The 11,695-nt window shown below is 35.5% G+C and overlaps 1 protein-coding gene across 1 annotated transcript; it reads left to right on the forward strand.

Annotated features, from left to right (window-relative positions):
* Positions 1 to 414: 414 nt before the first annotated feature.
* LOC140854830 (putative clathrin assembly protein At5g57200) lies at positions 415 to 9,174 on the forward strand. The gene is made up of 15 exons (XM_073250874.1): positions 415 to 661; positions 777 to 846; positions 1,105 to 1,202; positions 3,395 to 3,533; positions 3,625 to 3,752; positions 3,858 to 3,950; positions 4,089 to 4,139; positions 5,665 to 5,730; positions 5,830 to 5,895; positions 6,043 to 6,123; positions 6,452 to 6,532; positions 7,666 to 7,839; positions 7,925 to 8,000; positions 8,272 to 8,396; positions 8,615 to 9,174. The coding sequence occupies exons 1-15, from the start codon at positions 572 to 574 to the stop codon at positions 8,960 to 8,962; spliced, it is 1,686 nt and encodes a 561-aa protein (XP_073106975.1). The 5' UTR covers positions 415 to 571; the 3' UTR covers positions 8,963 to 9,174.
* The last annotated feature ends 2,521 nt before the right edge of the window (positions 9,175 to 11,695 follow it).

Here is an 11,695-nt window from a genome sequence, read left to right on the forward strand (position 1 = left end):
TTTTATTTTTTTATTTTTCGTATGATGCTTACGTGGAAAAATATGGGTGATATGGCAGGAAGAAAATATTATTCAAAATGATGTTTTTTTTTAATATTATTTTAGTAAATAAGTTAGAATTTGTATTAGTTATGTAAATAAATTTTTTTTTTTATATTATTTAGGAAAAGAGCCCAATGTTCCCTCCGTGAAATACTTTTGTCTAAACTTGCTCCTCTGGGACCCATTGCAACGAGGTCGAGACTTCCTAAATACACTCCATTTTATGACGAGAACTCTCATTTCAGCCTGTTTTGCTGGGAGAAATAGATTACAGTGCGTATATCAAAAATAAGAGTACTTTTATCAACATTCTTGTTTTAACCTCGGCGCGTTATAAGCGGGAGGAGGGAAGGGTCGAAGGTGGTGGTTAGAATAAAACTCGCGGTTACGATCGCCGGAGAGATCGGCTGGCTTTCTCTCTCTTCTCTCTCTCCCTCTCCTATCGTCCTCGTTCTCCTCCTGCGGTGGTGGTCACAGAAGGCAGGAAGGTAGGCGTAGGGTTTGGATTAGGAGTTCGACGGGCGGGGGGATGGGGACTCTCCAGACCTGGCGGAAGGCCTACGGAGCCATCAAGGACTCCACCAAGGTCGGCCTTGCCAAGGTCAACAGCGAATTCAAGGTTCGTGGCGTCCCTCCTTTTGATATCTTCTTCTTCTTCTTTAGTTCTTTGAATTTGATCAGTTTCTGGTGTCTGATCTGTTCTTGCTCGTGTTTTCTTGTTGATTTCATGGAAGGAACTGGACATTGCGATCGTGAAGGCAACGAACCACGTCGAGTGCCCTCCGAAGGAACGACATGTTAGAAGTGAGTTGATTTGGCGCCGGATTGTCGAGTGCTGGTTTCTTTTCTTTATTGACCAATTGGAATTTGTCATTTTTTGGTGAATGCTGGTGAAAATTGGTTGATAGATTACAAATTTGTTCCGATTGAGAGATAAATCTTGAAATTTTTGAATATTTTTTATTCCAGTTCTTCTGTAAATAGTATGATTTCGAGTTTCGGCTTTTGTGATAATTATATAGATATCTATATTTAATGGTTTTTTTGTAAATTTTTTATCAGAAATATTTGCTGCTACATCCGCGGTTCGCCCGCGGGCTGATATAGCTTACTGCATATATGCCCTTGCGAGAAGGCTATCCAAGACACGCAACTGGACGGTATTTTTTTCCTTTTTCTGAAAAAGAAAGAATCTTTTTTATTTAATATATATATCACTGTAACATATGGTTAGTGATATATATATATATATATATATATATATATATATATATATTGTTATTGGGAATGTGGTATAACCTCATGCCCATTGCCAGTTGATTAATTAGCCTTTTTTCCCCTAATTCTGAAGCCTATAGATCTGAAAATGGATTACTTGCTCGGAAAAAAAAGGTCATTCGTGTTGGTGGCCTATGGTTAGCATCTAAAAAGGACAAAATGTGGAGGGAGATGGAGTCTTCAGTCTTGCATGACAAAATTTAGTTTAAGTGGAAACTCATCTTGTGTTTCTATTTTTTCTGCAAAACTGCTTTCAAGAATAGCCATTTTAAAATCTTCTTTGAGAAAATGAATTGCCTTGTATTTGTCAAAGAAGATTTGAGAAAATCTCTATGCTTTCTCTTTGGTAGAAAGAACACTGATATTAAATGTGCAAAATAGGTAGAGTACGAGCATTATGTCAAGGTGGTTTACGGAACAAAAACAAATATAAAAGGTTACATGCCTGCTAAGTTTTACTTGTTCAAAACTATGCTTTTAGTGCACAACAGTTTTTTATTATTGAAGATTCTCTTTGACATAGTACGTTAATCATGCTACGTGATTGATAGAAATGGACTTCATAAATATTTCGACCTTGAATTTGTTGAGGTGAGTGCTTGGGGAGGGAGCGTTGGTGACAGTTTAATATAAATCTTGGAATAAATAAACTCCTCCATTTGGATCACAGTTGCCAGGAAACACATGTTCCATTCATCCCAGTGTTTCCTGGAAAAGTGACTAGGTGCTAGATATAATTCAGTTTCTCCAGGAGGAATGGACAAGAAAGACACTCTGAAATGACTGGAGCAACAAAGAAAAAACTCATGGAATCACACGAAATGCATGCAAATATTTAGGGTGTATCTGATTTGATAATATGAGGAAATTGTGCAACTAATTCATAGAAGCCTTAAAACCATGAAATTAGGAATATTGCACTCTGAGTAAAGTTTACTAAGTCTAGATTTTTCTTTCCTGGAAACCTCAATATGTTTTCTTCTTCTTCTTCTTCTTTTAAATGAAAACTTCTATATTTTTTCCATTTTCCATTTCTGAACCTTCTCCTTTTGACAACCAAAAAGGATCAAGTTGTGATTTTGATATTGAAACCTTCAAGCACAGCCTTGTAATTATTGAAAAACACTGCAGTGTACCCACTCCGACATATTCTGATAAGTTTCTCTGATTCCTTGATGGGACCTTTATTTCCTGTTTCTTATTGATGTAACTTTTGCCATACCTGTTTTCCTTGGGGTATATTTGATTACAAGAAAATACATGGAAAAAGAAAAATTAAAAAAAAGAAGAAGAAATGTCCTATGGAAAAGGAAATAGTTTCTAGAGACCTACAAATAAGCTTTCCAAACTTGTCTTTTTTTTTTTTTTTGTTGAAATAAACTAATGGAAAACTAAATTTTTCCTAAAGAATTAAGTTTTTCTGAAGAGCAACCAAACTTACCTTGCCTTTTCATTAGCATAACTTTTAATAGGAATTACAGTTGACATTATTTTAATTGTGCATTGATGAATGTGTTCATTCCTGTCAAAGTCCAATGCAGCTTCATTTCTTTCTGAACCACAGTTCGTATTTTAAATATTTTTTGACCATTGTTAACTATTCACATACCAAGTTAACAATAATCGACATTATCGCTGTTGCTCTTGGTATGTCATCTACATTGGATTCCTTTTGGGTCTATCTTGGTACAGATACAGTTTTTAGGAAAAGATTATTGCATTCTCTAAACCGCTCTTTGCTAAACTCTTATGTGGGGTGTATGATGTTTACATTACTAATAGTAAGTAAAGAATTATAATTTTTGATGTACTCTTGAAATTTCATAGTGGTCAAAGCTAACTATTTGATTTCAAAGGGTGAGTGATCTTTCACTATGCTCCATCATCCTTTAACGTGCCTTGTTCCTATTGTAGATGGGATGAACTTCACCAATTAAACCTTTAGTTAATTCTAGAGCCTTAAATCAGTTGAATTTGAGTTTCACATGATTATCATTTGCAATAAAGTTGGTATAGTCTGGGAGTATGTATATCTATTCCAGATGAATAATGATATATTGATGAAATTCCACAGGTTGCATTGAAAACATTGATAGTTATTCACAGGACATTGAGAGAGGGTGATCCTACATTCAAAGAGGAGATGTTGAGTTATTCTCATAGAGGAAATATTTTACAAATCTCAAACTTCAAAGATGATTCAAGTCCTCTAGGTTAATTTCTCTGACTCTGACTGGTACATATATATGTTTGTGTTTCCCAGAGAATCTTTGGTTTTGTTCATGCCATTTTTGGCCCTTGTAGCTTGGGATTGCTCTGCATGGGTTCGAACTTATGCACTCTTTCTAGAGGAACGGCTTGAGTGTTTTAGGGTTTTAAAATATGATATTGAATCAGAGCGTCTGATGAGGTCTGCGCAGGGGGCTCCCAAGGTGCTTTGGCTGTCTTTTATTTTTTTTCGTGATTTTATGTTTTGTATAAAAATTCCATTATGATTTTATTCTTCTCTGTATTTCATTTTCAATGCAAATTTTCAGGGGCATAGTAGAACAAGAACTTTAGGTTGTGTGGACTTGCTAGAGCAGTTGCCTGCCTTGCAACAGCTACTATTTCGCCTTATTGGCTGCCAGGTGGTGATTCATACATAACCGTTATATTTTAATATTAGTATAATTGAAGAATCTCAAGTAGTTATACATCTAATACCTGCTTCTTCACTTCATTCTGTTTATTTCTTTTTCCCGATTTATCATCTTCATTTATTGTAGCCTGAGGGAGCAGCATGCGGAAACTACCTTATTCAGTATGCACTAGCTCTGGTATGCATCCCTATTATCATTTTTAAAGCACTCTAATTATCTTGATAAGCATTAGAATATGCATCACCATGATCTAGAAATAGTTTTTTTGTTAAAAAAAATGAACTATCTTTACTAATTTTAATTGTATTCTCATTTATTAGTCTAAAAGTAGCTTAGGTGTTCTATTACTCAGTATCATTCTCTTTTCACTTGATTTTTAATGTTATTTTGTAGAGTGAGTTTAAAACCAGACCATGGCTTTCTAAGTTGTCTTCTGACATTTTGGTGATTTATGTGTCCTTCAGTTTTTTAGGATCAAGAGTTTGTTTTAGGTAGGATCTGTCAGGATTTGAACTTTGATAATACAATTAACTAGGAGGATTTAATTGTATATTTGTATGGTTATTAGTATGGGTGCAATATTAATTTCAGAAGTCTTCAGCTGCATGTTTAAAGGAATGACAAATCTGAACAAGTGTTCAGTAGTGATCTCAGAATTTCTTTTTACATATTTTCTTATGGTGTTGGACTCCAAGTTTCGAAGTGATGACTCCAACAACAAATAAAGATGTGTAGCTTGTGATGATCCAAGCAAGCTATTTCTTTTCCTCATATCGTATTAACATTCTGTTTTATATTTTAAATTTATCTTCTGGAATTCTTAAGCTAAGCCCTTTGAAACTATTTTATTTTCTAGAATTTTAAAGTTTGTACCTTAAATTACTTCTAAAATAGCAAAGCTGTTAGTTGCAATCCCTTCACATTTCACTTTTAATTGAGGCTCAGTTCCTTTCAGAAAATTTCAGAAACCTGAACATTTGTTACATTTTTTGCAAGTTTTAGAAGCCTTACTCTAATCTTTTTCCATGCCTATTGCCATCTAAATTCTAACCTGGGTCCTTACGAGGGAAGTACATCTGACATTAATTAAGTTATTCAATCACCTTAAGGCTCAACCCTAGCCCCTATTTCCTTTTTATTTTCTTTTATAGAGGAACTTTTTTTTTCTAATATGTTAGATTTCTATTTTGATCTCTGTTTTCTTTCTCATTATCATGAGGATAGGTGTCACAGGATGCTGCTTCCATATCTTTTCTGGGGTTTATTTGGTAGGAAAGGAAAAGAGTAATTTTTCAAAGATCAAGAAAGAAGTGCCTTTTCTCCTTGATATAGGCTTAGAGAGTGTTTCGATCTTTCTTTTCTCTTAGCATTGTTCTGCCAAATAGTACAAGGATTTCCTTATTACTAATTTTGCCTAATGTTTGCCAACCATTGTCTCTATCAACTGAGGTTGGTCAAACTTTTATTTCTCCATTGCATGTGAATGTCTGGAAAATCATGTTCTTTTTTGTCCTTTTCTTTATACTCTTCTTCACTTTACGGCTTCTTAAAATAGCTACTCCCACATTATACTCTGTAAAAGGGAAAAGGATCGAAAGAAGTAATTAGGATTCACCAGGATGCACTTGCTATACAAAGTAATCACTTTCTTTCTCAGATATAAAAATGAAACTTATGGCATTTTCCAATTTTTATTATTTAGGTTTTGAAAGAGAGCTTCAAAATCTATTGTGCGATTAATGATGGGATCATCAATCTCGTAGATATGGTATTATCATTTTAACTTGTTACATATTTTTTTAATTGGTGATGGGATCTTCAATCTCTAGTTTTGTTTCTCCATTCAACCTCTTTTAATTTGATGCAGTTCTTTGAGATGTCAAAATATGATGCCATCAAAGCCCTAGATATCTATAAAAGAGCAGGACAGCAGGTATTAATTTTTCTTCTCAAAAATTCTATTGCATTTGTGGCAGAGAAATGCCATCACAACAGAAGTCTTTGTTGAAATTATCTTGTTGATATTTTACTTGGCAGAGAAATAATCTTTTGTTGAGCTTTGACTTATAATTCTTCACAGGCAGAAAATCTTTCTGATTTCTATGAGTTTTGCAAGTGTTTGGATCTTGCCAGGAATTTTCAGTTTCCAACTCTGAGACAGGTTTTACTTACTTCCCTTTTTTCATGTAGGGTTATATACATTTCTTAATTAACATGCTCCAACCCATTTATATGGGGTTTATATGAAGCTGAACTAGATTCTTTACAGTTAAGTATTCTATGACTGGTTCTAAACCTGATTTCAACCATTGAATTGGTGCCATGTTCTGATTAAGGCATCTTTAGACAAGAGAGGAGCTTGCAGTGAAATTTAGAAGGCCAGTTGGCAGGTCTGGAGACCTACTTGCCAATTGGTGGGTAGATTATTTTATTTATCCATCATTTTCCTGCTTATGGTGATTTCTTTTGCGGGTTGACCTTTTCTACAGCCACCTCCTTCATTTCTAGCAACAATGGAGGAATACATTAAAGAAGCACCTCGAGTTGGTTCTGGATCAAGCAAGGCACTTGTAAGTGTATTCAAGTTTGTAGTGTGTGAAACTTGCTTTTGATATGTGTACTAATAATACAGTTTGGAGCTGCTAGTAGTTTGATGACATTCTTTGATATATTTTTCCATGTTTTGCATTTAGAGTTTAAGAATGTTACCGGTGATTGAGATGTCAAAATATCTATGTTTCAACATAAATGAAAAAAAAAAGAAGTTTTAAGTGAAAATCTTCTCATTCTTCCTTGCTTCTTGGTCATGGATTGATAAAGATAGCTTGATTGTGTGCTTTCTTTATATTAATTCTTTTGCCTTTTCAGATAGATAGATATTTCCCAATCAACAGCTTTTGAGTGATTTCCTTGATTAATATTTTAGATACTTATAGATTTTACAGTGAACCTAATTTTTGAGTAGTTGGTGTCAGTGAGTGTATTAATAGTTTTATTTGACATGTGTAGGGTGTGTGACTGAATCAAGAAATTGAGTATTTGATATATGGATGTGATCACAACAATGAAATGCTTAGAGACCAGGTTTTTTATGGGATATTATATTCTATAAATTAATTTATACACCTATTAGTGATGGCTGTGCTTCTTGTTTGTCTCTTTGGGAAAATAATATGGAGCTACAGCATAAAGAGAGCACCTTGACATAAGATTTCATTTTCATATTTTTTACTCTTGTTGCACTGGACTATTTAAAATTTCTCATTCTTAAGATGTTTGGTCACGGCTTCACGAAAGGCCTGGTTATCATCACTCATAACATTCTGATCAGGTTTATTAAGTTCTTTGTCATTCATATTGTCCTTTTTTTCTCGCCTTTGCTTATTTCCACTGAGAGAAGGCTTGGTTAAACTAAGGTGCACTCGATATGGTTAATTGTAGTAAGGAACCTTGAAGGTTGCAACTCTCATACATGCCCTTTTTTTTTTTGTCTTTCTTGACGGGCTTGCTGGAAGGATTGTCTCATTTCAATTCATAATTAGTCTCTTGCCTGTTATGTTTTGTACGCATTCACTATCAATAGGAAATAAAGTAAAAAGAATATACATAGATGTATTTCTTGCATAATGGCATTCTTCTGATTGAAGCTTTTCAGGAACATGTATAAATTAATTGTAACTTAGTCTTCACCAATTTTAAATAGGAATATCAAGAAACAAATTTACTAACTTACAATCAAGAAGAAGAAGCATCTCCTCCTTCAGAGAGCAAAAAAGCTCCTGTGGAAGAGGAGAAAGAGCCTCCTGCGGATGTCGAAGAACCACCAGAAACCATCCCTGAGCCTGAAGCTCAACCTGCAACTACTGGAGATTTATTGGTGGTTTTCCTATCTCCTTTTATATCTTCTTTTGCAGTGGGTCTATGATTCAAGATTTAAGTCCATCTCTCTTGTCATCATGCAGGGTTTGGATGAAATAAATCCTGTTGCAGCTGAGCTTGAGCAAAGCAATGCATTGGCTCTAGCCATCATTCAGCCTGGTAGTTCCATGTTATCTGCAATTTTTGCTGATTTTAAATCAAGCCTCCATTTTTGCAGTCATTGATATGCTAAATGTTAACTGTGTAAATGGAGATCTGTTTCCCTTTTGTTACACTTGAATATGAGAGATGCTTAAACAAAAGAAATTCTTATGCAAGCAGAAAAAATCTTTGAATTTAGATATTTGATCCTCTCTGCTTTGCACTGGTGGATGAGTAGATCTATTATTCTTTTCTGCTTAATTTAACCCTTTTTTTTGTTTATTTGCAGGGGATGATTCAAAGCCCACAGCAACTCGTGACTTGCTTGGAGGTGGAACTGATTCTTCAGGATGGGAGTTAGCACTGGTCACTACTCCAAGCAGCAACACCAGCTATGTGGTCGAAAGCAAACTGGTTTGTTATTATTGCGTTTTAGCATGCATGCTTTATTCCATCGATTGAAAGTTTGCCCAAACTTTTTTATATAATGCTTTACCAAAATCATCATTTCCATAGGAAATAGAGATCATTTATTTAGTTTTATACTGGAGGTGCTAGTTTACCAAGATGGTAAAGTCTTCAGGGACATGAATCCCCAATTCTTATTCAATGATATTGTTTGGCCCGAACAGGCTGGCGGGTTTGACAAGCTCTTGCTTGATAGCCTGTATGAAGATTCATCCAGGAGACAACAAATTGGCGCAGCTGCCAATCCATTTGACTCCAGGGACCCGTTTGCCATGTCCAACAGCATCGCACCTCCGCCCAATGTCCAGATGGCTTTGATGGCGCAGCAGCAACAGCAGTATTATTATCAGCAGCAGCAGCAGTACTATCAGCAGCAACAGATGACAATGGTTCCGCACGCTTATCAACCCCAATATCCTTATCCCCAGATGGGCTCTGCAAATCCCTTTGGTGATCCATTTGGCGGCTTCCCTCAAGGTGCTCCACAACAAGGAAACTCAAATTTGATTTGAGAAGGTCATTCCTTTTTTTTCCTCCTCAAAAGCATTGTATTTTTTTACTATTTTCCATAATATTATTCAAAAGGGTCGCTGCATGGTGCATTGAGAGGACCTTCTTGTATAGTCGAGTCTGTTGTTGAAGTTTCTCATGGCCAAGTATTCTTTCATTCTTTGTAATGGATATTTATTGTCTACCGATTCAGGACTCCATTTTGTTGTATTCATGATACTTTGGCAAACCATGGTGCACTTTGTTATATGTAGGCATAGGACAGTTTTAATATTAATTCTGTTTTAACATAGCAAGTCCATTCTGGATTTCACCCCATGAGAAATTTTTTTATGCACCACGAGCGGTGTAAAAAATTTGATGTGGAGCACACCATCTTATCTGATTGGTTCATGTTGCTACTGTTTTCCAACATCATTTAATGCCTGCAGTTTTATTTTTTTATTAAAAAATTTAAATGATGAAAATATTTCATGTTCTTTAAAAAAAATTATGACATCTTATGTCCATATTATTACTTCCAGTACGATATTATCGCATCCTACATGCAGAAAGTCATAATTTGATGTAGGATGTCATAATATGCCGCAGGATGTCATAATTTTTTTCAAAGAATAGTGGTATTTTCATAATTCAAAATTTTAAATGAAAAAACAGAACTACAGACATTGTGCGTTGGAAAGTAGGTGGATAAAAATACTCCTATATTATGACATTCTGGGTCATATTATGATATCCTGTATGTAGAAAGTTATAATTTGATGCAAGATGATATAATATGTCACAGGATATCATAATTTTTTCAAAACAGCAGGGGTATTTTTGTCATTCAAAATTTTAAATGAAAGAACGGAACTACAGGTATTAAATATATATTGGAAAGTGATGATTACGTGGATCAATGGAGCAAGATGGTATACTCCATGTCGGATTTTCTACATCACCTGTGGTGCATAAGAAATTTCTCTTTCACCCCATATTCATCCGCTTCCTCATCTAGCCTGGCAAGAGGCTCTTACTAAATTCATCCCAAAAGCGTGCAACAATTAGTTTTGAGTATTTATTATTTGAGGATCATCTTTTATGTGTGATAAAAGATATGTTTCAACAACCTTGCCCATGGGAGGCACTGCTTTGGAGCTTTAAGCACCATTGCTTGGTTTACGACGGGAATCGGAATGGATTGGAATAGAAATCGGAGCGAACAAATTTTTTAAAACATTTAGTTTGCGATCAAAATTGAAATTAAAATCAGAATAAAAATTTGAATCATAAAGAAGAGTACGGATTGGGTTTTAGATAGATTGAGTCATTCACATTTCATTCTGAAATTAGAATGAGACTCCTTCAATCAAGCGGTTGGAATGGGACTCATCCATTTTGATTTTCATTCTAGATCTTGATTCTATTCTCCCCAACCAAACAACCCCAGTATTGTTGGCAAGGTGAGCCAACTGACACATGTTTTTGCGAGTCCATGAACTACATGCACCTTGTTGCATGTGAAGTATCTAATGAGTGCATACATGTCCACCTTTGGATGGCCATTGATATGATGTCACAAAGAGAGCCACCATGCAAGCCATTCATATCAGATTTGTGCATTTCTTTCGGGCATCTTTACAAAAGCAAACTAAATTAATTAGTGCAGCTAGACGATCATGAATCATCATACTAAAAATTATTCTCTTTTCTAGATCAGGCACTACATTTAAAATTCAGCCACAAGTCTCACACAAAGATAAGGGGAAAAGAAAAAGACCCGTGTGATATTTGTGTCATAAGAGCATTTTTCAATGATGCGTTGACTCCTACTTAATGATATGAGCCAAATAGTTAGAGAAAAATTAGGGTTTCGTCTGGCCCTTCTATAGAGGGGTTGTCAGCATCGGCAAGGTCGTCTATGGATCTTGACTTGGTTGCCTCTTAGGAGGTTCCCTCCAATCGGCCGTCTGATGCTCAAAATTCTTGGCTATTTTGGCCCACCTTTTCCCGACTTTTCAACTACTTTTAGTGTCGGCTTTGCTTGATTTTTTAGCCAATGCCCAGGTAGAGAGGGAGGTAAAAGCTATGACTGCTTATATGACCTCTCTTATTTGGGATGCTCATAATAAGCATCTCCTTCAAAATGTTCACACTACTCCGGATAATTTGTTGTGATTATGCTTCTCCTTTTATCAATATCAGTTCTCTTATGACTCCATTTCTGCTGGCACCCAATCAAACAACTAGGGCAACCCTTTGCTGGTTACTTAGCAGTCCTTGGCTCCTAATCTTATTTCCTGACTACTCCCTCCATTTGGGGTGTTGGTAGTCAACTTTGATGGAATTGTTCAAAAGAATGAAACAGCTCCAGGTTTTATCATTCAAAGATATGAACGTGCTCTTCTATGCACAAGCGACAAACTTCTATCTCATTGCTCAATACCACATGCAAAGCTCGCTGCTGCTTGGCTTGGTTTGCATGCTCTTACTTCATGTTTTCACTCCGAAGGTGTTTGATTATAGGGTGATTCCTTTCCTCCGTTGTTGTCTCCTGGCTAACTCATGATGCAAATAATAAGCTGCCCAACTCTCTCTAGTTTTAAGACATCAATATGTGGATTCGGTCTCTTCTCAATCGTTAAAATTTCTTGTATCTATCGAGAGGCTAACCAAGCAGTCGATTGGCTTGCAAATCATGCATGCATTGATAGAAGATTTTTTTTTTTTAATTTTTTTAAAAAAAAGCTACT

The sequence above is a fragment of the Elaeis guineensis genome, chromosome 1 (assembly GCF_000442705.2).
Source record: "Elaeis guineensis isolate ETL-2024a chromosome 1, EG11, whole genome shotgun sequence".
In the NCBI taxonomy this organism is placed as follows: Eukaryota; Viridiplantae; Streptophyta; class Magnoliopsida; order Arecales; family Arecaceae; genus Elaeis; species Elaeis guineensis.

Bases quoted from the DNA above. Each gene is read 5' to 3' on its own strand.
- LOC140854830 (XM_073250874.1), top strand. From the start codon at position 572: ATGGGGACTCTCCAGACCTGGCGGAAGGCCTACGGAGCCATCAAGGAC. The intron at 6,124-6,451 runs GTTTTACTTACT...CCTTTTCTACAG, and splicing joins AGTTTCCAACTCTGAGACAG to CCACCTCCTTCATTTCTAGC. The intron at 6,533-7,665 runs GTAAGTGTATTC...AATTTTAAATAG, and splicing joins CTGGATCAAGCAAGGCACTT to GAATATCAAGAAACAAATTT.